The 27,752-nt window shown below is 33.4% G+C and overlaps 2 protein-coding genes across 3 annotated transcripts in view; one reads left to right on the top strand and one right to left on the bottom strand.

Annotated features, from left to right (window-relative positions):
- Dpr1 (defective proboscis extension response 1) overlaps nt 1-27,752 on the top strand; it is a 524,933-nt gene that overhangs the window by 397,255 nt on the left and 99,926 nt on the right. The window lies entirely within an intron of this gene.
- LOC143150319 (uncharacterized) lies at nt 16,106-19,155 on the bottom strand. The gene is made up of 6 exons (XM_076318505.1): nt 19,131-19,155; nt 18,704-18,767; nt 18,468-18,498; nt 18,104-18,296; nt 16,591-16,691; nt 16,106-16,363 (listed from the first exon to the last, which is right to left on the bottom strand). Exons 1-6 carry the CDS (start codon nt 19,153-19,155, stop codon nt 16,283-16,285), a joined length of 495 nt encoding a protein of 164 aa, XP_076174620.1. The 3' UTR covers nt 16,106-16,282.

Genomic DNA, 27,752 nt, shown 5'->3' with positions numbered 1-27,752 from the left:
GCAAAATTATAGTTTTTTCAACAAATTGTATATTCTAAACTGTTTATTATGCACTTACAAGGTTTCAATGTTTAAATCAGTTTAGATACCGTGTTTAATTTAAACAAACTTTCCAATCATACCGAAAAATAGTTTTGTTTATGATGTTATTAGGCTTGAAATATTAACACATTTTAGCAAATATGTATTCGCCAGTAAAATGAAACAAAATAAATTGATACCAAAATTTTAGCTACCATTCCATACAACGTGCGAATTTATTTTATATCTTTAAAGTATTTATTAAATATTGAAATCAGGCTGTGTAACTTATAATTGGAAGTACTGTATACATACATTACATTACAGTATACATACAGCACATATACAGTACACATACAGTAGATACACCGTATACGTACAGTACATATACAGTATACACACGGTAAATGTAAGATATACGTGCAGTAGATATACAATACACACACAGTACATATACGGTATATGTACATATGCAGCATACATACAGTCAAACTAAATGATAATGTATTGATTATACAGTGTGTCTCATTAATTCTGTCCGCTTGAATACCTTCGTTATTAACGAAGTACGGTAAGTATGGTTTCTTTACAGGTAAAAGCATATAAGAGATTTAGATGTCAAGTTTTTGAGATCTCCTCTATAGTATGCCTCCATGTGTAAAAAATCATTCTTAATATATTATATACTTACTTAAATCTTACAACTTTTGACAGTAACATTTTCACGTACCTATATTGATTTGGATAGTATTACAAAATTTGTAATACAAATAATAGATTAATATCAATTGGTTAAGAAATGATGACACATTTACATTATCTATATTGAATGAAACTATTTAATTAATTTAATTTAAAAGAATATGAGTAGGCATTGATAAATAATATATTATTTTATTTGCGTTCTATGATAACTTAACATTATTGTCTCCAAATTAAATACTTCAATTATATTATTCATAATCAATTTTAAAAATTATAAATATGTTTAAAAATTTGTTCCAAAGTTTGCTGGAAATCTGTACCATGAGTTCTCCAATATCAATTAAGACAAAACAACAAGTTTAAGAAACAAAATATTTTTATAATTATTAAAAACAAATTCTCAACATCATTCATGACACTCGACTGTAGTATAATAAAAACGATCGTTTAAAACTAGTGGATAATATTCATTTCTCGATAGTTCTGAATAATATTTATTACTATTTAATGTATCAAATTTTCATTTAAGTTCATTTTATAATAAGAATTCATCTTATCAATAGCTACCAATAGTCGATGTCTTTAGAAAGAAATCAATGCAGTTTCTTTTGTATCTCGTTTCCTGAATTTTGAAATTCTTCGTACCTTTCGCATGACTCTCGGTGTCTACTTGGAGTAATGGTACATGAATCATATTACTATCGTGGCACAAACATTGTAAATCATCTGTCTAGAAGATTTGATTTTCATCATACTAAAGTACCAAAGTGCCCGCCCCACAAGCCCACTTTATTATGTATTATGTTCAGATGATAAGTTTCGAGCATGCGCGATTAAAAGCTGAAGTGTTCTGGTTTTGATTCTTTCCTCAAATATATTTAGATTAAAGAATTAATTTATAAAATTCTAAAATATATTTTGAGGGATATCAATTATTATATATTCGATCTCCTCGATTAAGTAAATTAACATCCTGACAATTTCATTTCTCCTTTACATATGTTTCGTTCAATTGGACAAGGAGAGCAGTATTTCCCTTAAATTTCGATAATTTTGTTTCATGTTATTAACATTTTTAAAAGAAACTGTGGACAAGTTTATTTGTTTTCCTAATCTGAGGTTGGCGAGCTATATTCGATTAGAGTGAAATGTAATCGAATAGAGCGGCGAGTTGCTATTAATTTTAAAGCAACCGAGAGAAATGTTAAAGGAGAGGATAACGTCAGTGACGTGTTTTGCTGGGTTAAAATTTTCAATGTGAATTTTCAATACACCGTCGCAATCGAAATAAAGCTGGACTAGACTTGCGATCTCATCTAGACTACCAGTGTTTTCTTTGCTATTCCATTTCCTTATTTATTTCCCTCCAAATATCCACCCACTACATTACCCCGATGTTTCTTGAACTCCGTAATATCACACCCTCTTTTCTCGGCAGTGTGCAAACTAGTTTTCACAATTACCGTTGCCCTCTTTGCCTCTTCTCCACAATTTGTAAGAGAGTGCTTCCTGCCAGGAAGCATGATCACCAACTCCTTCCTTGTTTTACAATTCCGGCCATCAGAAATGTTTCAAGTCTTTCTGTGATCTCAAGTTTTAAACACTGTTATTTTTCTCACAAGCCCTCGCTAGACAGAGAATTGGTGAATTTCAACCTAAACTGTTTAGGTTGTGAGAGAATAAGTACAAGGAGTATTTAAATTTAGCAAAGGTAACCGCCTTGAAGAATAAGAAACGGTACAAACAGATACAAGATAGAAAAATTAAAATAAAATCTCTTATGAATACCGGGGAGGAAGTATTAATGTACAATGATCATAAAAGTCGTAAGCTAGATTCTGAGTAGCTCGAACTTGCAGAAATTATCGAGAGCAAACCCTCAAATTATATTACAAAGTTTTGGGACGGTAGAATATTTAAAATACATATTAGTAATAGGTTAAAATTGTATTATTTTGGACATAACCGCTGATCATCTGAAGTTTTTCTCTAAAATAACCTACTAATATTTTATGAATTTTTCCTTATAATCGCAACAGCTTTTCCTGGACTTATTTGTACACATGTCAGTAAATCACAATCGTCCGTTATAATAAATAACGCATGTTTTACACTTCAGTCAGTTTTCTATATTCCGAATATCTTATGCCTTCTAGAACAATGTTTCTAAGACCTGCTGCCTCGAAGCCCTCTATTACCATAGGGTCATTTCTTTACTTATACTTTGCCTCAATGTTATTGTATTTATCGAAGTTAATTAACATGGCCTAATGTTAATTTATATTTGTCAAATAAAATTTTGCGGGATTTTCGAATGAATTTCTGAGCTTCTGCTAGATTTTTCGCTGATCTTGGACTGTCGTATCAGGAGAATATGATAATCGAAAACGTATAGTTTTAAGCAGTTTTAGCAGTGTGTTAGAATCCGGTTAAGGAAGTGGAAACAAATAATAGGCAAAAAGAAAGCATCTGTTGTTACTCAAAATGAATTTATTCAAACACATCATTACATCGGAGTTACAATTACATTCTTTCCTTACCATTAATATACTCAAACTTCCATACGCATTATAAAAATGTTGTTTCTTAAAGTATACAATTGTTTCTTATATATTAACTAACTATTCTAAATTCGCAGCCAATTAGCTCGGTACTAGCCGCGACCAACAATTATTGTTCGTCGCAAATAATACCGATTACCAGGTCTCACCACGTGGAGGTTGCTGCGAGCGGAGACCCGGAGAGAGATAGATGGAATCAAAGTTCCATCGATCTCCCTCGACACGCGATACAAACGAAGATACTAAACCAAAGAGATGGAAGGAATCAATGTTCCTTCGATCTCCTCGTTTAATTCTGCCGAGCAATTACATTATGGAAAAATTGGGAAAGACGCGACACGAACCGTGCAGTTGGTCCTACTAGGTCTATCCCGTTTCCCCTCCGTGGTTCCGATTCCAGAGAAAACGAACGACGCCTACCACTCCCCTAGAGGAGTGCCCCGTTTCTCCATCTTTACGACGAGAGGGTCTTATTTTGGAGGCTTTCGCAGGGACCGGCAAAAATGCCTGCTCCTGTGCTCGCAACATGCCCCCTCTGGAAGCGGACACACCGGAAGAGACGGCGATGGACCGTTCGGACTACTTACACGGCCGGCCACTTGCTTGTACAAGAAGCAGTGGTGACCGGACTGAGGAACGAGGAAGCGAGCAAAATTAAGCTAAAGATTGGATAATTGCTTGGCAGATCACAGCCTTAAGACTAACTTATTCTAACTGCAGAGATAGAAGGAATCAATGTTCCTTCGATCTCCTCGTTTAATTCTGCCGAGCAATTACATTATGGAAAAATTAGGCAAAATTGGAGAATACGCGACGCGAACCGTGAAGTTGTTCCTACTAGGTCGGTCCCGTTTCCCCTCAGTGGGTCCGATTCTCAAGGAAATGCGCGACGCCGTCCACTCCTTGGAGTGCCCCGTTTCTCCCAACTCCGCAGCCAGGAGCCACGCGGAGCGTGGACCTGTCTCACGGAGGATGACGAAGAGAGGGTCTTGTGGCACAGGGGCTTCCACAGGGACCGGTGCGAACACCTGCCCCTGTGTTCGCTGCATGTTCTCTCTCAAAGCGGACGCACCAGAAGAGACGGCGATCGACCGTTCGGTCCGCCTCCACGGCCGGTCACTTGCTTATGCAACAAGCAGAGGTGGCCGGACTGAGAAACGAGCAAGCGAGCAAAAATAAGCTAAAGATTGGACAATTGCTCGGCAGATCACAGATATTCGTACATGGTACTTAAAACTAACTTAGTCTATACTTAGAATTAACAGTCCCGCGGAGGATGCAATACATCAGTCCTCTTCGTTCTTCGTTTTCCGATACACCTATCTAAAGGAGCTAAATTGATAAATGTTAAACAAAGAAAATAACTTAGTCTAAGCTTAACTAAGAGAAACCTGAAATCAAGGCATGATAGAAAATAGAAATGAAATTGGTTAGTGGAAAAAAAAGCATGGAAAAACAAGTAGAAATCAAAATGAGAGAACAAATAAAATGAATTAAACAAAGAAAAAATTAAAAAAAAAAAGAAAGAATTGAGAGAATGGTCGCCAGTACTGACCACCGCCTACCGGCAGTCAGTACCGGTTACCAAGAGGGGGTTCCCCCTTCCATACACCCAAAATGAAGACATCCTTCCGCCTCGGAGGCTCCCGGGAGAGTGAAATTTTCGTTAACCGGGGGCTCCTTATATACCCACCACAAGGTCACTTACCGTTACTTCGATTGTCTTTGTTCGATTTAATCGAATATTTCAACGAATTGATGGCTTTTTAGCCATTATTTATACTAGGACATTGTTAGTAATGGTTTAATCTACGATCCTACGATGGTTGTTAATAAATATGATAAATAAACATCAAGATATTGCGAAATCTGCGAAAGTAAACGATTTCGGTGAATGATTGTTCATTTCCGCAATTGTTATTAATATTCGTGCATGTTCCCAATATTAATCGAACAATGTGCATCTTAATTATGCATTAAAAATGATCGATTCGCCTACAGCAATGAATTTTGATCGCGCTTCGAGGTATAAACGTGTTTCTTAATGTTTCAAACATGGAAAGTAACAATTGTTTATTAAATACATTAATTTAGCATTTGTTTAATTCTTATAATTCACACAATACGCGTAGAAGTTGCATTTTTTACTTAAAAGCGTCGAAATTCAATTAATCACTTTTCTAGATAGAAAAATCATCGTGATGAACACTTGTGAATCGATAATACGTGTAGCCTTGAGAATGTCAGTTGGATCTCAACGAAAAATTCCTTCGCGAAGAAAGAATATTTCAACTAAATGAGGTTTTAAGCCATTATTTATACTAGGAGATTGTTAATAATTATTCAAACTATGGTCCTACGACGGTTGTTAATAAATATGATAAAATAAACATTAAGGTATTGCGAAATCTGCGAAAGCAAACGATTTCGGTGAATGATTGTTCATTTCCGCAATTGTTATTAATATTCGTGCATGTTCCCAATATTAATCGAACAATGTGCATCTTAATTATGCATTAAAAATGATCGATTCGCCTACAGCAATGAATTTTGATCGCGCTTCGAGGTATAAACGTGTTTCTTAATGTTTCAAACATGGAAAGTAACAATTGTTTATTAAATACATTAATTTAGCATTTGTTTAATTCTTATAATTCACACAATACGCGTAGAAGTTGCATTTTTTACTTAAAAGCGTCGAAATTCAATTAATCACTTTTCTAGATAGAAAAATCATCGTGATGAACACTTGTGAATCGATAATACGTGTAGCCTTGAGAATGTCAGTTGGATCTCAACGAAAAATTCCTTCGCGAAGAAAGAATATTTCAACGAATTGATGGCTTTTTAGCCATTATTTATACTAGGACATTGTTAGTAATGGTTTAATCTACGATCCTACGATGGTTGTTAATAAATATGATAAATAAACATCAAGATATTGCGAAATCTGCGAAAGCAAACGATTTCGGTGAATGATTGTTCATTTCCGCAATTGTTATTAATATTCGTGCATGTTCCCAATATTAATCGAACAATGTGCATCTTAATTATGCATTAAAAATGATCGATTCGCCTACAGCAATGAATTTTGATCGCGCTTCGAGGTATAAACGTGTTTCTTAATGTTTCAAACATGGAAAGTAACAATTGTTTATTAAATACATTAATTTAGCATTTGTTTAATTCTTATAATTCACACAATACGCGTAGAAGTTGCATTTTTTACTTAAAAGCGTCGAAATTCAATTAATCACTTTTCTAGATAGAAAAATCATCGTGATGAACACTTGTGAATCGATAATACGTGTAGCCTTGAGAATGTCAGTTGGATCTCAACGAAAAATTCCTTCGCGAAGAAAGAATATTTCAACTAAATGAGGTTTTAAGCCATTATTTATACTAGGAGATTGTTAATAATTATTCAAACTATGGTCCTACGACGGTTGTTAATAATTATGATAAATAAACATGAAGATATTGCGAAATCTGTGAAGACGAACGGTTTCGGTGAATATTTGCTCATTTCACCCCAAATCAAATTTTTATCCCAAATCAAATTTGTCTAAGACTTACTGCCCCAAAGACTGGCTTAAGTTTACTTTTCTCATTTACTTTGACTTTGTTGTCATCATATTGGTCGAAGTTAATTGACACCTCCGATTGTTAATTTGTAATTCCACTGGATTCTTTGAAACTGCTTAACAATCTCAATTTCGTGCATTCCCAACAATTCTCCATCCATACCAGACGTATGATCCCAATCTGTAAAGACTTCTTTCCCCCTTTATCTCCCAAATCTAATCATTGATACGTAAATCTTGTTTTAGCTTCGACGCTAAAATCTTCTAAAAATCATTAGTGCCGCTAGATTGAAAATGCAATCTCAATTTGTTGCATTTCCGACAACTCGCCATCCGTACCGATCATATTATCAAATTTTATAAAAGTCTTGAAGGGACCTTAATTCCTTAAAGATACAAACAAATATGAAAGCATATAACGACATAATCAATACTAACTTAATTATTAGCCACAAGGAATGAACGAGCTGAAATTTTGAACTCTTATCGGATCTTGGTTAACTTAATATCATCATAACCAAAAGAAAACTAATCTGTCATTTAACTATCCCCACTTTAGAAGAGAGAGAATGTACATTCGTAAATATTATGGTATATCTAAACATTTTGAAAATGCTTTTGTCGTGCCGTGTTGATTCATGATATTGTATAATTATTAAACTCTAAGCTTGTATATTATTAAATTCTGTACACATTTATTAATATTCTTTGACAACAAAATTTATTGTTTAAGTAATTAGGAGTCTTCAATTTTGTCCATTGCACCACATTCTGGGCGATGATTATGAATCCTTTTTCGTTACGTTATTCAAACGTGGATGATCTAATATCGTATAGAATCATCTCTTCCCTTGACTAAGACAATGCAGAAAGAATAAAGGGTGGATGATTCTTCTATGACATTTTTTTTACGTGAGGGAAATCTTCCAAAGACTCTCTCAACCCCTTGGGGCGGGCTCGAGAGAAGTGTGGGATTCCTCACACCCGGTTACCTCGGCTGCGGAGGCTACCTACTATACCACCACAGTGGCCATACTTGCACGATTTCGGAGAGACATCGAAAACTGTATTTCGGGTTTAGATATTTTGACGAAAACAAAGTGCTTTCTAGATTTTAGCAAAAACATTCATCCTGTGAACAAAGGATATGAAGATTATGAAATGTCTGTCGGATGTGACACAAACTTCTAATATGCAAAAAACAGTAACAGGAGTACTTTCCGAGAGCCAATGTTGCATGAAGTAAAAACACCGTTACATACTCATGGATCCGTATGAACAAAGTTGGAAATTTCTTGGAGAGAAAGAAAAGAAAAGATTTCGAAATATTCTATTGAAATTCGAAGATAGTTTTTCTAAAATGAGTGATCAAGTTGGAAAATGTGACGAGGTACGATACAAAATTGATAGTGGCGATAATCGGACTATCATGTTTATGATAGGTACTCAAGACCTTGAGTAATATTGATTTCTATTTAGATTGTGAATTTTATAATAGAAGGGTTAGTGCAACGTATTATAGAAAACGCCCAGGAGGACGAGAGCAGCCGGCAATAAACCGGACACACTCCCCCCTCACACACGCTGTATATTTCGGGTGGTCCCTTCCTCCAAAGGTACAAAATAAAGGCCATGCTAGCGGTAAACGAGAACTGAGTTAGCCATATGTTCCCATGCCACCGGGTGCAGGAGTGGGTGCCCGGGGCGATCGTGAGATTGGGGTTTTGGGCCGTTCTTTCGTGCGTATTTCGAAAAGAAGGACGACAGGACATTCATATATCGGGATATGGGGAGAGCAGCGTTACATACCCCTCTCTCCCCCTCAACGAAGACACGGGGCGTGCGCGGACACCGTGAACCTAAGTGGAAAGAGTGGAGGCACCGTATATCATGCTCTCTACATTTCTCTGTGTCTCTCCGAAATCGTGAGAGTGTAGCCACTGTGCAAGTGTAGTGGGCAGGCTCTGAACCCAGGGTAACCAGGTCTGGGAAATCCCATACTTTTCTCGAGCCAACTCCAAAGGGTTGGGAGAATCTTTGGAAGATTTCCATCACGTAAAGAAAGGTGTTATAGAGGAATCATTCATCCTTTACTCTTTCTGTAATGTTTTCAGGGGAAAGGATGGCAACATGCGACATTGCATAGATTATCGACGTTTGGATAACGTAACGAAAAAAGATTCTTAATCATCGCCCAGAGTGTAATTAAAATAATTTGTGAGATAAATATTTATAAACACTGGACGAATATATCAAACAAATGCAAACAAATAGACGGGATTTCTACACATGTCGTGTAATAAGTGTCTGAAATTTAGCAAATGAGTCAAAATTGACTGCAAATGATCACTTTCATCTTTGTAAGTGTCATATGAGATATGTAAGTACGTTCCTGGTCATTTTTGATGAAACCATTGGTTTTGAAGGGTATTATCTAGAAGCGTTGCTTCTACCTTTCTTGATGAAATTTATGAAATTGATCGTCTCATAAATAAATAGAGAGAGGAAATGACAGCAGAGGAGGAAAGAAATTGAACATCTCAATATTAAAACTCCATTGTTGCTCAAATAATATTATATCTGTTATCGTGACCTACGACAATCGCAACTAAGTTTTATTTCTGAATAACAAGTTTACGAGGCACCCTGCTTATTATAAATTGTAATAAACTTCACTCTAAAATGTAGCCGCGCAAAAAATGATTACAGCAAGAGGAAGGGACGAGAAGCGGAGTAACTGTGATGAAGAACAATGAAGAAGAATAACGTATTTCCTTTCTCCCTCTACTTTTTAAAGCTATATATGTATAGTCGAGGTATCGTTCTAGTACGATACAAAAGTCGAAGTGATGTGTTGCAGTTCTCTTTCGATGTGAAATAGGAGATAACGAAATAAAAAAATTAAAGTCCCCCTACGGCGGTTAAAAAGGAGTTTAATAAGAATATTTCCCTCTTGTATAAAAGTAATGACATATTTAGACGTTTTATTCGAAATGAAAAATTTGTATAATTGTCATACTGAATCTATATAATGTAAATTGTTTCAATCTATTCGCTAATAAACTCGATATCTCTAGATTTAAACATAATGATCATCTTTAGGGAAGAAGAACAATTACCACAGACGGTTTATTAAATTGGTAAATATTTTTACCGAATAAACGAGTTGAAATCAGAAATTGAAGACATTCGACACGACAATTTTAACAAATAGCTGGCAGTTATAGAATGGAAAGCAAGGTATACGTCATTCAACATGCAATTTTTTATTAATGTTCTAATGACAATTCAAATTTCGTGTCAATCTCCCGCCTATCCTATCATTTTATCGTATCCACTTTTAACAAAGAGCTCAAATCTTTCTCTAGATTAAACAATCTTTCTTTAGATTATTTTATGCGAAACTTTGCAAGATCTTTGCACAGAATTGAACCTTGATAACTCCAGACAAAAGAAGCGAAAAATTCTTACAATATTCGAGATTTATGTAACGATTGAATAGCAGAGATAGACACAATTTGCTTGGATAGAATTCAGATTTAGTCGTTAGAATTTCAGAAAGATTATTTCATTACTGGGCCGTGTGCCTGAGAGAAACTTTTCTCTACCATACTTACCAAAAAAAATTCCTTTTTGGATCTAAACATAACGATGTTCCACAAGTATGTTATAATTAAACGTTTGCCTCTAACACCGATTGACCCAACGATTTTCATAGCCGTTATAACAAATACCATTTACTGCGTTTTAGACCATACTCTGGTGTGAAATATCTGAAATTGCATGCGGGAGTGCAAATAAAGTACGACTGGGTGATACGGATAGGGGCTTCCTAATTACCCAAGCACCTCCCTTGACTCGCTAATTCCATTTGTTCGCACACTTACAGACATAGTCTAGCCGTGGACCAGAAAGCTGGGAAGGAACCCGAAAGAGAAAGGAAAAGAAGAAAATATGAGGGACGAGAGGGCAAACGGAGAGATAGAGTGGGTAAAAATGTAAAAGAGAATGCAAAGAGATAATGCGCGACGGTGTACGGTGAGAATATAAGGAGTAACAAGGAAAAAGCATGAAAATGAAAGAGGTCAGAAGTTGGAAAGAGTTGGGGCCGAATAGGTCAGGAGGTTAAAGTCGAAAAAGAAACAGAGAAAAAAAGTGAAAACGCAGAGAAAAGCAAATGAATGAGTAGAAAATATACCTAATACTGTCATATCTTTCTGTTAAATGTATTTGCCTACTGTTCTGCGACAGGTATGTTAAGCTATTGCAAACCAGGATGAGACACATGATCAATTTGATGCAATTAGAATGTATTTAGACAGTTAATAACTGGTGGAGGACGGGTGTGTAGATCGATTTAGGAGACACTTTTTTAGAACACTAATTATTTATTAGAATACTAATAAGTATTGCTATAATATTAAATTAACAAATGGAACTTTCTTATGAATACGATGCAATCGTTTTACTTATAGTGTACATTCTCGAATGCCCGAATATTTGCTCAGACGACGATGTGTTAATATTCTCCAATTTCGATCACAGTCTATAATCATTGATAAGTGGATTCAAAATCGGTCTTATGGTAAGTCAGTGAATTGGCTTGTAAGAGGTCCTATCGAAGTGTTACACGCCTTCGTTTTTTGGAGAAAGATGTTAAAATCATAACTAAAGTCTATCAAAAAGATGTGCTCAAAGAAATTGTGAAACCTCTAACTATAATTCTCTTCAATTGGCAAAAGTGTCTTTTCAAGAAGAGTACACTCAACTCGAAAGTGTTTACAAAATGATATTTCAAAATTTAAGCCAAAGACTGGTTCTGATAGCCTAGATTTATACCAAGACTCATCATAAATTGTGATCAGAGCTGGAAATCATGGTCTGCAAGATTTCTTACAAAACTTTGGGTAGTCCGAAGAACGCTCTAACGCTCTAAAAATAATAGCTTTCAAAATGATCATATTTTTCTTTTGTTACTAACAGTACATATAAATCTTACTCAGTTTAAAACGATAATGTTTCTTATTTTATTTATTTATTTTTTTTACAATATCCCACTGTATCTCTGACACAATTTATGGCAAGAGTAGGTAAAAAGTGAGAAACTGAAACGCAGAGAATGTCAAAAGAGAAGAAAAGAGTGAAAGGGTGAAAATTTTATAATAAAAGTAATAAAAGAGGTGAAGACGTAAGTCGAGTGAAAGGAACGAAATGGAAGTAAAGAAGATGTAAAAAGCTGGCGGTTGTAATAAACATCAAGGGCTTGCAAGAGCGAAAGAGTGAAGCCACGAACGAACATAAAATAGTATTAGAAATTTATTAATTACAATTAAAAATAGAGAAAAAATTATTCCAGATAGAAATTTAACATGATAAGTATTTGCAGAAGTTTAACTTTGATTTAAATTTCATAACAAAAATACAGTTCGAATAAAATAAAATCGTAACAATGGTTGTAATCTAATAGATGACAGCAAAGTTTGTTACTACTTTTCTTTCGATTCAAAATATTTAATAGCCTTCCAATTCTTACTCAGAGCTTAGAATAATGACAAAGCGAAGCAATCATATGTTGACTGCATTTTTTGTTGCCTTAAACTTGTAGAGCTTCAAAATATTTTCGCAGCATACGAAAATGAAGTTCTTAAATTTCTTAAGTTGCTTAATCACAATATAGTAGAAAACTCTGAACATTGCAGGGACATTGTCTATATATCTTCTCTAAGTAAAAATGTTTTTATAGAAAAATATCTAAGCCGTGAGTGTTATTAGTTTTCATAATTAATGATCCTCGTGTGACGAGAAACTCCAGAGACACAATAAAATTTCTAATGCCATTTAAGACTTAATTGATAATGAATTTACCAGAAAAAGTGATTGCTAACATTGTTTTCGATATATAAATTCGACATCAACAGATTTTCAAATATTTAAAAAAATTTGCACTAGATTTTAAGCGATGTTCTTATACATATTTTTTATAACATAAAAGATATTAACTTTGGTAACTATCAACTGGTCTATTTTGTAGAGAAATAACATTTTTCGGAAAAAGGAATAGAAAGAGGTATGGTGTACGGAAATCACGTAGGAAATAAAATATTGTAATCTATACATACTCCGGAGACAAAATGTGACCATATTTGAAACCACCATATCGATTTATTGACAAACCCAGAATTTGTTTTACATACGCAAAGTGCATAGTGGATACATTTGAACAATTTACTGATAAATTCGTATATGATTTCTGAACAAAAAGTTAGGATACGTAAGTTCAACATTCAGTTATTTCTAAGTATAAATATTACTTTGAATGAAATATTTACTGGTACAATATTGCCTTCTAATAGCTATTTCAAAATATTGTATCTTCTGTATACTAGTTAAAGTATCACTATTTTACTAATAACCAACTCTTATTAACAATTTGTCATAGCTATGTTCAGAAGTTTATAAAGTTGAAAACTTTAGCCACTAAACTTTAAAGCAGTAATATAAACAATATTCAATGTGCAATACTCTGCACATAAGAAGCAACTCATTATTTTCTTCTAATGGACCTATATGGTTTACCAGTTGAGAGACTGTGTGGTTCAATAAGTTTTAAACGTCTACTTTGATAAATATATCAGTTATTTTCACATTATTTCTTTTTATAACAATTCTTCGTTCCTCTTTATAATTTAAAATACGATTGGAAACGTCATGGAACATTCAAAATTTCGTACTCCGTGTCATTATTCCTGACATATATGCATATACTTCTATATGCGTTGATGTCAATAGCGACAATGTGTTTCTAAACTGGATAACAAACTGTCCACACTGGAGGAGCATTTGTTATCGCATGTGTCCCATTTTTCTTTGATCTTTACCGATTCTAGTGGAAACAGACAAGCGTGTGATTTTTTCAACAGACATGAAATATTGACAAAGTGTTCCTCGATGTTGCTTCAGTGTAGACACAGGTTTTAAGTAATGATGGAATGCAACGACTGATGGTGGAAGCGTTTTGCTCGCAACGCAGTGATCCAAAATCCCGAAAACATGGCCAAAATATGAAATCGTAGTTCGATCTAAATGAAAATCGGTGTTTGGAGGTTTTTGGGATTGCTAATTTCGAAACCGAAGTTATAATTACGGAAAACAAATTGGTGGTTCCAATACGACGAATCAATGATTAAGCAATTCGTTAATTTTACGTGGGAATTCATATTAAAAGAAGAACAAAGAATTCGAAGTAAAATTGTTATTTATTTATTTGTGGATAAGACAAATACTCTGAGATAGATTATAAAAGTAATGGAAGCTGATGAATGTCTTTTACAATACTGTATTTCATGGCACACCATTCGTACAGAACACTATCTTAAGACTACAAGGAAGCACGTGTTGCCTCGCGCCATTCAGCTCTCACGATTTTTAATTATTACACGGTTATCAACAAAAATCAATATTAATCAAATGAATTTTATATAAAACTTAGAAAAAGAAAATAGTAAAAGATAAAGATAAATAGTAATTTTATCGTGCGTTAATTTTATAGTATTAGGAAGTTTATAAATGAAAATAGAAAATAGGAGAATATATGAGTAGATTTTATTTTGAAAAAATATAAATAATGTACAATTAATAAAAACATTAATAATTCGAGATGTTTCAATGTCTCAGCAGCAAACAACTGGTGAAAGCAAGAACGCGTTATTTAATTTATGACCGAGTCTCTCCTCTTTCGTCTATTATGAACTGATTAATTAGCTACGGAGAAATTATGAACGCTGAAAAGTACATTGTTTTTCTGAGCGTTGCAACGCTCTTCGTCATTTGAATTTCACGTAATTTTCGCTCCTAGGGGTGAGAAAGGCGTCGTCCGTTAAAACTGGAGATATTTTTATCACGAACTTCTATCATCCTAGGCGGCAAAATTCGCGCAGCTTTTACGAACGGTTCAGCATTTACTCGACAGCTTCTGAAACAGAAGAACCACTTGAAGTTAAATTGTACAATTTTTATGTCTTTGTGAATGCATTTAATGAAGAATAATCTTAGAATGATTCCACTGTAGATTTCACCATTGATTGGAAAATATTCGTCACCACGGGACGGAGCGAAACAAATTTTATTTTGAATAAAGAGGAAAGAATAATTAATGTCACGATTTATTCAAGAAGAATGAATAACAATTTTATGTCAAATATGACGGAAAACGGTGTAAGACAATTGCACATTACCGCGTGTAATTAAGATAAAGATTCAAAGGATAGGAATTTCATAGTTGAAGTGTTACATTGAAAAATAATTTTTCAGCTTCTTTATACATCTTTGTTCCTGTAATGTATAGTGTGTTATTTTTCATTGAAAACAATCAAAAAATTGATTTCGGAGACTTCCTCGAATCTCCAGAAGGAACAAAAGTAGTATAATAATTTGAAAAATTAAAGTTAATTTTCCAATGTACTTATATTGAGTATGCATTTTCATTGTAATTATAACAGCTTTGACGATTCTAAACAAAGAATTTTAAAAAGTTAAACATTTTCAAAGTACAGCGTATTCGTTGTATTAAAATAAACCAATGAAACTTTAGCTAAAACATAATGCCCATACTATATGTAGCTTTTAATGATTGTTTCTAAAAACTAGTGCACAAATTTATGTAAGTTTCTCCAGCTTATGCATCTCTCAATGATAAAATAAATAATATAATTTGTTTTGAGATGGTAACATTTATCATAGAATGTATTTGAATGAATTTATTTTGTATGCATTCGATTCCTCGTGTATTTCTTCTATTATATTTGCATTTGATTATTTTAGACAGTGCAGTCTAGTAAGTTGATAACACATTATTTTCCGATTAATTTCAGAGTCGAATTTTTCTATTTAAATGACATTTTATATCATGTTTACTAACTCAATTCCATTATGTAATATGCAAGTATTCAAACGTTGAAAATGCAGAAGAAATTTATCACTTACGAATAACTGCTTGAAAAATAATATATATGTGTATTAATGCTTTTACTTGTGATAACAATGAAATATAATTTGAATATATTAACATATAAATGTATGTACTTAACATAATTTGAATATATTAACATATAAATGTATTGTACGTTTTAACTAAATACGTATGAAGCAAATATTCAACTTCCTTATTTTTGTAATTACTTTAATTTTCGTTATGTAATGTAAACAATTTTTTAGGTAAGTATTGAAAAACGGAAATGCAGTCAAAACATTTATTCAAGTGTTACAAACATAGAACCCCAAAAGTAGGTATTTTATATAGGTAATTTTCATACAATAGAGTAATTTTTATGAAAATATTTAAATGGTAGGATAATTGAAGTAGAAGTTTTACTGAAGTAGGTACGATCATTCTTGTACCGTTAATTTCGATAATTAACATTGATTGCGATCAACACACTGTCCTTCACTGTTTCTTAAGAAACCATCTTTACAAAAACAGCCTGAAGAACATACCTGAAATATAAAATGTTTTATGATTAAAATTAATTCCAGAAAACAAACGCAGAATTAATATTATAATTGTATGAGCTAGAGAAGCTTTCATTTAATCCTAAAAATATTATTTTTAATCGAAACCTGAAGCAATGCATTATAATAAAGAGTATTCAAGTAATATCGTAGAATATAAGTGATCTTTTGTATCCTCAATGTCGTAAGTGTAATTTAAATTGTATACTAACTTGGATACAGATTCTGGGTTCAGGATTTTCACAGCTTGATGGGCATGCAGAACCACATTCATTCCAAATCTCATTTTCTGGACACGTCGAGTTCGCTGCGACTGATTAAAATTTATATTATTACGACACATGTACAATATTTAATTGCAGCCATAGTTTTCTGATTTCAGATAGAAGAGTTTAAGATTCAACACGTAAATACTTAATACTCACGAAAGTAAGAAAACAATGTTTTATTAATGTTGATTGGCAAGTTACTCTGACGAGAGCTACAAATAGTCTTCAGGTTTGGTAACACTTGTAATTTGTTTGCATTTCTTGCAATAACAATATTATTATACGAATATGAAATAAACAAATGCATTCAAACATTATATTTATCTGATAGTTTAGTTAATAATTATTATGAATTAAATGATACACATTGTAGCATTTGATGCTTGATACAAAATGCTTATCAAGTAACCATGAGTTTGAGGTTTGCTTTAGTAACATTTTCCAACTTCCCATATTTATTAGTCTTCGTATTTACGTATTTGTACCCTTGCATTTGCGTAAAGACAACGATAAATAAGAAAAAAAATGAAAAGGTCGGGTATTTTTTAAATGATACGCAATGCTGTGACAAAAGCCTGCGTAAGGATATGACGGATAATTATTTACTTACGCGTTGCATGCGATTTAGGAAAAAGGCACTTGGGCCGTCAAAATAAATAATTATTTCCAACTACGATGGAATTTATTTTCCGATATATAGAGAGCATATATTGTAGGATGCTAGAAAATAGCGCGCGTGTGTGGAAGAGGAGAGAGACAACACGACAAAATAGAGGCCCATCGTCTGATTGACGTCTGGCAACCACCTGAGCAAACCAGTACAGCTGGCTTACGACTTCGACATCTCCAAGAAGCGTGACATAAGTCACGTAAGCCCCAAATTCTGGGCTATAAAAAGGATCAATGCTCTGAACAGGAGTTGTTGTAATAGCGTGTTTCTGGATAGAGGACATTGAGTCTAGCGTATCATATAGCTAGATGCGCTCATGTAGGGTGTGGTCAATTGCGAAGTATCTAGAGAAATGCTGCCTACTCTAGATACGGTACAGTAGAATACGATTTCAAAGTACCTCGAGTAGTTTTGTCTACTTGGGGTATCTTTGTTGTTAATTATTATTCGTCTTTTAGTTGAATAAATATTTCTGACACGTCCCGACCCTTGAATAGAAATCCTACATTATCATCACTTTAATTATGACACTTTGTGATTTTATAATAGAAACTGCATAAAGTGCAACATGTCTGAAAATTAACGTAAGTTTAGATAAGACAAAACGCAGAGGCTGCGTGTGGTTATCAATGGTTAAAAGAAGTAAATTCTGATACTGTTTCGATAATAAAATAAAGATTACTGAAATAATGAACAGTGTAGTTCGGAGGTAATGCTATGTATCGTGCAATGTAGGATTTCACTATAAAAACACAGAAGAATATGTGTCAATTTTCTATTACTCACGCGCAGAGGAAATTGTCAGGAAGGTGAACAACGTAAGAAAGGGACCCATTTGTATTTTATAAGATGTTCGTAGAACGCCTCCACTAAAATTGATGGAAACTCGAATGGAAGTACTGTTATATACATTTAGAAACACGTGACTTCCCATACTTTGAGTTTCATTAATTGCTTTGCACACTTGCGTTTCGTTCTTCTTTAATTAAACATCAAGTAAATGTACAGTTATGTTACGGCAATTTCGATTGTTTATCATTCATTTTCATGTAAAAAACAATCAGCTTATCTTTTGTTTATAATTTGAGCCAAATTTATGCTGCAAAATAAATACACCGAGTCAGCCAGTTAAATACCGTTATTGGCAAACGTCATTGCAACTTCTAAGTGATAATACGTATCTACAATGATTCACGTTTGAATTAAGTATATCACGTTGACCAAATGAAGAATATTTAAATAAAAATATTTTCGTTCTGTAATTTTAAATAAATTCTTTTGTATATCCTTGATTAGAGTGGCCTTTAAAGGTTCAAACCACTTTAAAGTGGTTAAAATTGTGTTTCCAAATTTTTCAGCGAAATCAAACCAAAATAATTTTAATACATAAAGAAAGAACTCCTATAAAATATTGGTTCAAATGGATAACAAAAAAACATGCCGCTCATGCCTAAAATTAATTTTTTATATTACATCTACTGTTATGGAAACATTCAACGACCATTAGTAATAAAGGGAGTTTTTTTAGTAATTTTAGTAATTTTAGTAATTTAGTAATTTTAGTAATTAGAGTAATTGCAGTAACTTTTGCAACTATTTCGCCTGAGATTATTTGATCGAGCTCGGTCGTGCTTATTAAGGTGCAACGAAATTATAGGAGGTCGAAATTTGTTTTCTGAATTTATTTGAACTTAATCCCCAAAATAATTCCAATCCAAAACGTACAATTTTTATGAAACATTAGCTCGATTGGATAACGGAAAAAGTATATGTACGAGTTCCTCCGAGCCTTATACCAAAATTGTCCACATACAGTAACCGTTCGATAAAATGTTCATTTTTGAATTCGCATGAGACTTTTAAGGAGGAATGGTAGCAAATTTGTACTTGAAATCGATCTTTTGTATTTCAGATCAAAACCAAGCCACCTAACCCAGATCACGCGTATACTAATCTACGAGAACAGTGAATTAGATATACTGAAAGTGAGCGCAATAGAGAGTGCGGTTCGTATTACTGATGCTTGGCCATCGAACTTTAAATCGATACTGTACACGTATTGACATAACAACAGTAACGGAAATCAACAATTTCTATATTTTTCATTGTATTTTTATCAGAATATTGTCAATGAATTGATGAGATCCTCCCGACAAAAATGAGTTCAAACTGAGCATTTTCGGAATATTTTCAATTATTGAAATTAAAATATCTCTTAAATTGATCATTTCTTGACATACACATTAATTTAATACTTTTTTTCTAAGGAACGACAGTTGCACTGATTTATGCATTGAGAAACGCATAGTTTCATTTAAAAAGTGTAAGTTGACCTTCGTGCGTCCTTTACATAACCACTTACAATAATTTTCTCGTATCAAATGCTTCCCCTCTTCGAAACAATTTCATTTCTGATTGAAATATTTTCCGCTATTACCAACAGTTTCGGAGGTATTCACGAGGAACGATTTAAATAAGATGCGCTATATATTTACCCTGGTATTCTTAGGATTCTTAGGAGAAACGAAAGAATGTAAAAATATGACAGACGGAAATTACTTCTCTCCGTTGAAACAAAATCTAAAGGTCACGTTTTATTTTATTTTCGCAGGAGCAGCGCCGGCTCGAATCCAGTTACGAATATATCAAACTTAATCAAGTTCATGGAAACAATGCTTCCGCAAATGCTCCGTGGCCATGGGCGTTTAAATTATCGACAACGATATCGTTGCAACGCGAACGACCATTAATATTATTATTCCCACTCGCTACTGAAATAATCGGGAACAAACGACGAACGGACAGCAGGTGCAGCCGAACGTGTCGCTCCGACTGACGCTTGATACGTTAATGAAAATTCAATTGTCCAATAAAAAAGTCGGCACCATTATTTCAATGCTGCAGTAAATGTCAATTTAAATTGAATCAAATGTTGCACCATTTCGCAAAGCCACGTCCACTTGCCTCCCAGTATTTCTCTTTTTCCGTTCTTTTTGTTACTCTTTTATGTGCAAATTTATCGCGGACTTCTTCTTACTGTGTGCTACTGGATGCATAATAAATAACTTGGAATTTTCATTTCTGCAATTTTAAGGGTCTTAAAGGGTATTAAAGATATTGCTGTGTGGCAAGGATAATATATTTACTTTTGGTGAACGAGTGAAATGTTTACAAACGAAACAAAGAATATTATAACGAACGAATATTTTCGATGTAATTGTTGGAAACAACAATACTGTCTTAAATTTATCGCAAATTAAAGTATTTACGTTTAGTCAACAAAGAATGAGAAAATAAAGAAACTTCATAAGTTACAACTCACGAATTTTAATATTTACTGCACAACTTTGAAAGATATTGACTTTCAATGTCATAATTAACAGCTAGATTTATAAAGATTTATACTTAAGAGTCATTTCTGGCTATCTTTCTTACGTAAATCAAATTGTTGCCTTAAATTTGTAGATAAGTTTTGGTTTTTTTTGATTTTATGCGACGAAATGAAAATGTTATTACCGTAATCCAAATCACCGATAAATTCTAAAATGGGGAAGAGTGAAGATGAATAAGTTCCAACAGATACGTTTTTAGCACGGACTCAATTATAAAATACGAGCTCAATTATTTCTTTTGCTTACTAGTCTTTGGTAAAATATTTTATTAAAAGGATTTTACTTTGCGTTATTAAAATACTAAGCGACAAAATTGAAACTAGATGAGTATAGGAACAAAACGAAATTGAAATGGTAAAATGTAAAATAAAATCTAAAACTAGTAGATAAATAAAATTTTTTCTATTGAACTACAGAAAAAATGCAAATAATGCTTTTACAAAAGTATGTGTAAACTTCTCATGAACAGTTAATTCTTCACTTATAATTTCACGAGTATTTAATTTTCTATAGTTACAATTATTAAAATTGAAAGATTTTGTACATTATCATATGCAGTAGTTATACCTTTATGTATTATTTGTAGTATAATGAATTATTTTGTTTTAAGAAATATACCTCTTCAGAGATTACTAACACACACGTGAATGTTTAGTTTCTAAATTATTTAAGTATCATAATTACACTTCCTTATGATTTAACACAATAATATCATCGCGAGATTTATAGCTATCATAGATCAGTATCAATTTGATTTTTTGGTTTTCTTTAAATAAACTAATACATCCTTAAAGTGATAGAATGTTACTCTTAAACCAAAATTCTTAGAGAAAGCTCTTCTCTCCTATCGATGAAAAATGTAGACACAAATACATTTACGCTGCTTGCCTGTCAATAGATATCTCGACAGTAAAGATGAAAGTGACATTTTTCAAACTCAGCGTTCACAGTGAAGGAACTCCAAGTCTGGTAGAAATTCCATTTGGCACTGAGCTTTCGTCCACTAGCAACAATGAGGATTCTATCTCACAGCACACTGTAAAGGAGACAAAGAGACCAAACTTTTGATTTTTGCAATCAATTCGTCAATTGGATTTTAGAAGTTAATTAGTACAGTTCAAGTGTGCTGGCAATTAAAACATACTGAGCAATGAGACTCGTGGGCATTAGTACCTAACACGTTATCACAAAGGCAAGAAGCTAGATGTCGTAAGAACACATTCTCCTGGATTTGTTTGTAAATTTTCCATAATCGCACAAATAAGTGTTAAACTTTAAGAAAATGATACATATTTGAAAAGAAATTAGTTTTTTCCAATCAATTGTTACATTCCTCTTACCGTTTGAGAACAATAAAATTAAACCGAAAAGAAGCTCGATTTTCAAGGGTTAATTTGAAAAAGAATTGATTATTTATGAAGTTACTCTTCATGTACTTCGTAATTTTAGAGAAATTACAACTGGCTACAGCAGCATACATTTTCATACATTATGTAAGAAAGGGAAAGAAGAAAAAAGACAGAAATGGTGGTATTCGCTTTTGTATTCAAGAAGATAAATTCTTATTGATCTTAGCGCGGCATTATCAGATATATAAAGTATCGTATGTTTTTGACATCTCAATAACAACTGTCGTTAAACAGCTGGTTAGTTATTTTGTCAGCAAGTAACAGCTGCCTATCTTCATTTATTGACATTCGCAGATGAAAGACCGCTTTAGGAAGCAAAAGGAACATTAGTAGAACACGTACAACAATATATTGGAATTTCTTGATTACTGTATAGGTCCCACAGATACATAGCAGACAGAAAAAATATATGACACATACTTAGCCCTTTTATGCCTCATTTTATAATATAATGTAGTACCAGGCTATTAACATTGTAACTATGCATATTTGTTTGTTTTACTGATAGGAATTTCCTGTTACGAAATCATGTTTTTACTATGGTAAAGTAGACGAAAGAAGTTTTTGATTAATACATAATAGGTTCCAACTTCATATAAAGGAGTATAAAATAAATGAGAGAAAAAGTGTAGAAATTTATTTGATGTAGGAGTGGAGTTGCATAAACTAATACTGAGATATAATAATAGCGTAACATGTATATTTTTATATAATATTTATACATTCATTTTCAATAAATTCCTTACAGAAAACACATTGATGTTTCGTAAAATATGTAGGAATACTATGAAAATAATATAACGAAGAAAGAATGCTTCTACATAACATCACCTGTGTTATACGATATAATACAATAAAATGGCGTCCATTTTAGAAGCCAGCTCGATCATACCACAGGGCCTTATTTTCAAACAGAGGGTTTACTGATTATTCCGTTACAAATGGTTCCGTATTTCGATAACAGGGATAAATAAATAATACATATTATAATCGAAGTTGAAGTTTTAGTTCAAAGGGGACAAATTAGATTGTACTATAAAAACAGAACGTCTCATACCGTTAATTCAAGAACGCATAGTAACTGCACCAATTACTATGAAACTGTTTAGATTGCCGGAAACTCGTAAAAAAAAAAGTAAACAGACAAGTACGACAAGCGATAGAAGAAAGAATTATAAACCTAAGTACCAATTAGTGGAATCTTTTTTATTAGTGATACAAAAAAAGTCACATGCTTGGGAATTACTTAGATTGAGAGTTGTAATGGCCGCTTTAATGACTTTCGCAAATTAAAACGGTCTTTTACTGTAAAGTATGTTTTTTCTGCTTTTTTCAATTTACTTAAAAAGTATTTCAACGTACTGTTTTTAATTACTAAACTAAAACGGAAGAGATTTTTAATTCGGTTTCTTCTTTTGGTTATTTTTAATTTTTGCAGTTCAAAAAAGGAATAGAAACCATTTTTCATTGTAACAACTTATAAATATTTATGAAACAGTAAGAAATATATATGAAAAACGCTGATACAAAAAGTTGCATAGTGTTTTTATAAAAAAATACTAAAGGAAGAGCCGCTTAAATTGCTATAATTTTAAAACCTTCATGCAGATGTGGCATGAATTTCCGTTATCCAATTACCCTGAAATTTTGCAACATATTTTTTCATCCTATGTCATAATTTAGGGGGGTAAAACCAATAAAAATCAGAAGTCGAAGAATAAAAATCACTCATGATTTGTCATGACTATCATAGGCGTACTCTTATGTAATGTTAGATATTAAGAAACAGAATGATTTTGTTCCTATTTAAATACAATCGCTAATTGGATAAGTTACTCGCAATGAAAAAATGAATATCATGTAACATGCGTAACAATCATTAATATTTTGAAAATTATTTATAGCGAAAAGAACTAACTTGTATTTATTAAAAATTATATAAATCCGTTTATACTCATTTCTATCTAGATAAACTCTATATAATTTACATGTACAATTTACATAAAAACAAGTCATACTAAAATTAAAACAAGCATAACGTTTACATTTTCTTACATTACAAATCATCAAAGTTATACTTGTTTTAATACTAAAATAACTTGCTATTGATTTTTGTGTAAATTGTAATTACATAGAATTTATCTTGATAGAAATAAGAATGAGCGGAATTATATTATGTTTAATAGACACAAATTAATTCTTTTCGCTGTAAATAATTTTCAAAATAATAATGATTATTACGCATATCAAATTGTATTCATTTTTTTATTACGAGAAACTTATTGAATCAGTGATAATATTTAAACAGGAATAAAATCATTGTTTCTTAATAGCTAACATTTGATTAGACGGTTACGCCAATGACAGTATTCTCTCTCACTCGATCTCACTACGGTATGATGTAGGATCGTTATGGTGATACGATCTAGAAAATGTGTTGAATTTGTTGATAAATATTGAACTAACATTTAGAATAAATATAATGTATATGCTATGGACCAAGTGAATAATACAGGCATTATGCATAATGTCCGGGCATTATGAATAGTGACAAGTAAAATCGGCCAATGTAATACATTTGATGTAGTTTATCCTAATTGATTACATTGGCTGATTAATATGCATATTGCTATCATGCGGTCGGGCAGACTAATAATAATGATGATTTGTTCGTAACATTAAAAGATGTCGATTCTATTCATTGTTCTGTCATCTATGAAGATTTCTATGTCCTCATTGCAAACGAAATAAACATTTATATCTATACTGTAATTGTCACATACATATATGTAACAGTTTGAACAAATAAAGATTGTCTTAACTAATTTCAACAATATCTCTCATTTGTAGTGACTTTCTCTTGCTGCTTCTCTTACCTGTTCGAAGAGACATGATTTTAGAAATTTTAGAAATGTTATTCACACCCATCGATATCAAAATTCAATAAAACCTAAAATTTCGACGTTGTTAGTCTTTCCTCAATTCATTTGTTCTATAAAAAATAGTCGAAAAAAATCTAGAGCGTCACGTCAATTCAGTTTACCAGGTTGACGTATTCCTGGCTTAGCTCGAAAAATGTTTACCATTGGACGTCTAGTTGAATGTAGTGGTTTCCAAACATACTACCTTTTATAACATTACTTTCTCTCACCAATCTATGTATTTCACATTCGTCATTTTTATTATCCAGTTCAATTTTACCCTACGTGACTTCTCTATCAGAGCCATTTAAAACATCTAAATTGAATGGGTGATCTATATTTTTATGGACTACTTCGTAACTTTCATTACTTGTACTACCGTTATCGCTTACATTGAAAATATTACGTTCACCCATTTTGCAAAAGTTCCATTATTTATATCTTATACTGATATTTACGATATATTTGAAATAAATTTATAAACGGATGTGATCATTTATGAGCCTCCCTTAAACGTGCTAGGGTTAATAAAGTGGATATTAAAATTAACTGAATGGAAGTACGACGTACAATATAAAAGCGAGGAAATAAATATAAACGCGGAAACCCCTAGTAGAATTTTTCTAACAGAGCAAGCACGAGAGGACTCAGAAAGCCAACAACAGAAATGCACGATGCGACTCTAATAGTAAATGACATTAACGAAGACGAAGAACCTCAATTAGACAAAGACCGTGACAAAGAGACAGATTATGCAGGATATACAGAATACGATAAAAAACGCGTACAGTATGAATATTATGATACATAACCTTTAGCGAACACGTTGGTTAAGACTCACGGACGAAATAGCGCGAGTAGAAAATCGTAAAAGAAAATTAAAAGAAATACCGCATAACAATACCTTCAAAGCAGAGAAACAAGTACTATTACGAAGAAGATCCAGAAAACTAGCACTAATGGATCGAACACTATTAACTATAAAACGACGACCACTGCACATATACGTGAATCGAATAAAAGAAGTACTTCCGTCCGAGTATTTTTTAAATAAAGTAGATTTATTTTAAATAAATCAATAACGAAAATAAATAAAGTAAATATAAACATTGATGGCATCCACGATCCTCTCTCGGTTAATTCCTATTTGTTTAGGTTTAAAATATTGCAAGGACTGTGTTTTTGTTCCTTACGTTTATCACACAGTAAACATAAGAGACCGTCGTTCAAGATGAAATACTCACTGCATGACAGTCTCGCTACAACACGCGTTATACAGTACGAATATCCTCAGTTGAAATATAACATTCATTTCACGGATACTACCAAAGTGCTGACTGCGACAAGTGTATCTTTTTCACAGTGAAAACTATTGTGAAATACACCGATGTTGATTGTGGATAATAGCAGCGTGGAAACATATATAATGTCTCAAACAGTGCAACAACAGGTACGTAAGACCGGAGCCGAAAATTAAATCGTACAAATGGATGTACGCGTGCTACCATTTCTTGCGTAAGAATCCGATTTGTGGTTCCTGCAGCTGGAATACAATTCGCAATCGCCGAGATAATTACGGAGTCAGGATTTGATACGCAAGCGTTGCACGAGATCCGCAATATTCAGTGAAATTCTCGAATAAATACGAGAAGTTAGAAATGGAACTCGTACGACGTCTTTTTATACCCGAATGAGGAAAGATGCAGCAACTGTTGGCCAAGAAAGACCTAGAACTGAAAACCGAAAATCGCAATTTCTACGTCACTTGAGCAACCTCGCCGTAACAACCGTGCCAGAAAACCTATTAGTGAACGCTATGGACGGATTGTTTGCCCAAAAATTCACAGGCCATTTTCACTGGACAGACCGAATTACCGCTAGTCAAAATAACGAAACTGGTGGATTAAGTCTACGAACCGACTAGAGAATCGCAAGTGGCCAGTATCGCTCTATGATCAACGGGACCGAGTATAGAAGAGCTCGTCAAAGCTAGCGACACTATGGTCATCGAATTGATCAACGAAAACAAACAAAGGTATTGTTACCGTGGACGTTCGTACAAAAGAGACAATTTCCGCGAGCAAAGTGCCGCCCTTCGTGCACGAGACGTACGAGAAACGCAGCAACTGTAAACGCGGTAGCCATCAACCGTCCGGAAACGCGCCGCTTCTTTGTAACATCGTGATACGAAGACCGTTTTTGCCATCGTCACGGGTACCAACGTTTCCTTTATGCGAATGAAAGTTCACGTCGACCAAAGTCCATCTATAAACTTTGTACAGCGAACAGAACGCCGATCGTGACTTATGGGGTGGATCTCGATGTACGTGTACAACGAAAATTCACACGGCGTTTTATTATCGCGGATGTCGAGGGATGAATAATCGGTATCGATTTCCTCGTGCATTACAACCGTCCAGATGACGTTCGAAATCGGCGTCTTGTCGACATCACGATTTCACTGGTTACTCGCCGACAGCTAGCGGAAGAAGAAATCGGGACGATACGAACGGTAATCGGAAATTCGAGATATCGTCGAATATTATCAGAGTGTCCCAAGATCACGCGATTAAATGAATAAAGAAGTTAAGCATAGCGTCACATTGGGAGAGGCTGTGTTTTACTGATCGCGTCATTTACCGCCGGATCGTTTAATTTAACACGATCCGATCGTCGAAGAGTCTATGGTTTTCGGCATCGTTGAATTAAATAA

The sequence above is a fragment of the Ptiloglossa arizonensis genome, chromosome 8 (genome assembly GCF_051014685.1).
Source record: "Ptiloglossa arizonensis isolate GNS036 chromosome 8, iyPtiAriz1_principal, whole genome shotgun sequence".
NCBI lineage: Eukaryota > Metazoa > Arthropoda > Insecta > Hymenoptera > Colletidae > Ptiloglossa > Ptiloglossa arizonensis.
This window is presented reverse-complemented; position numbering and strand designations above follow the sequence as displayed.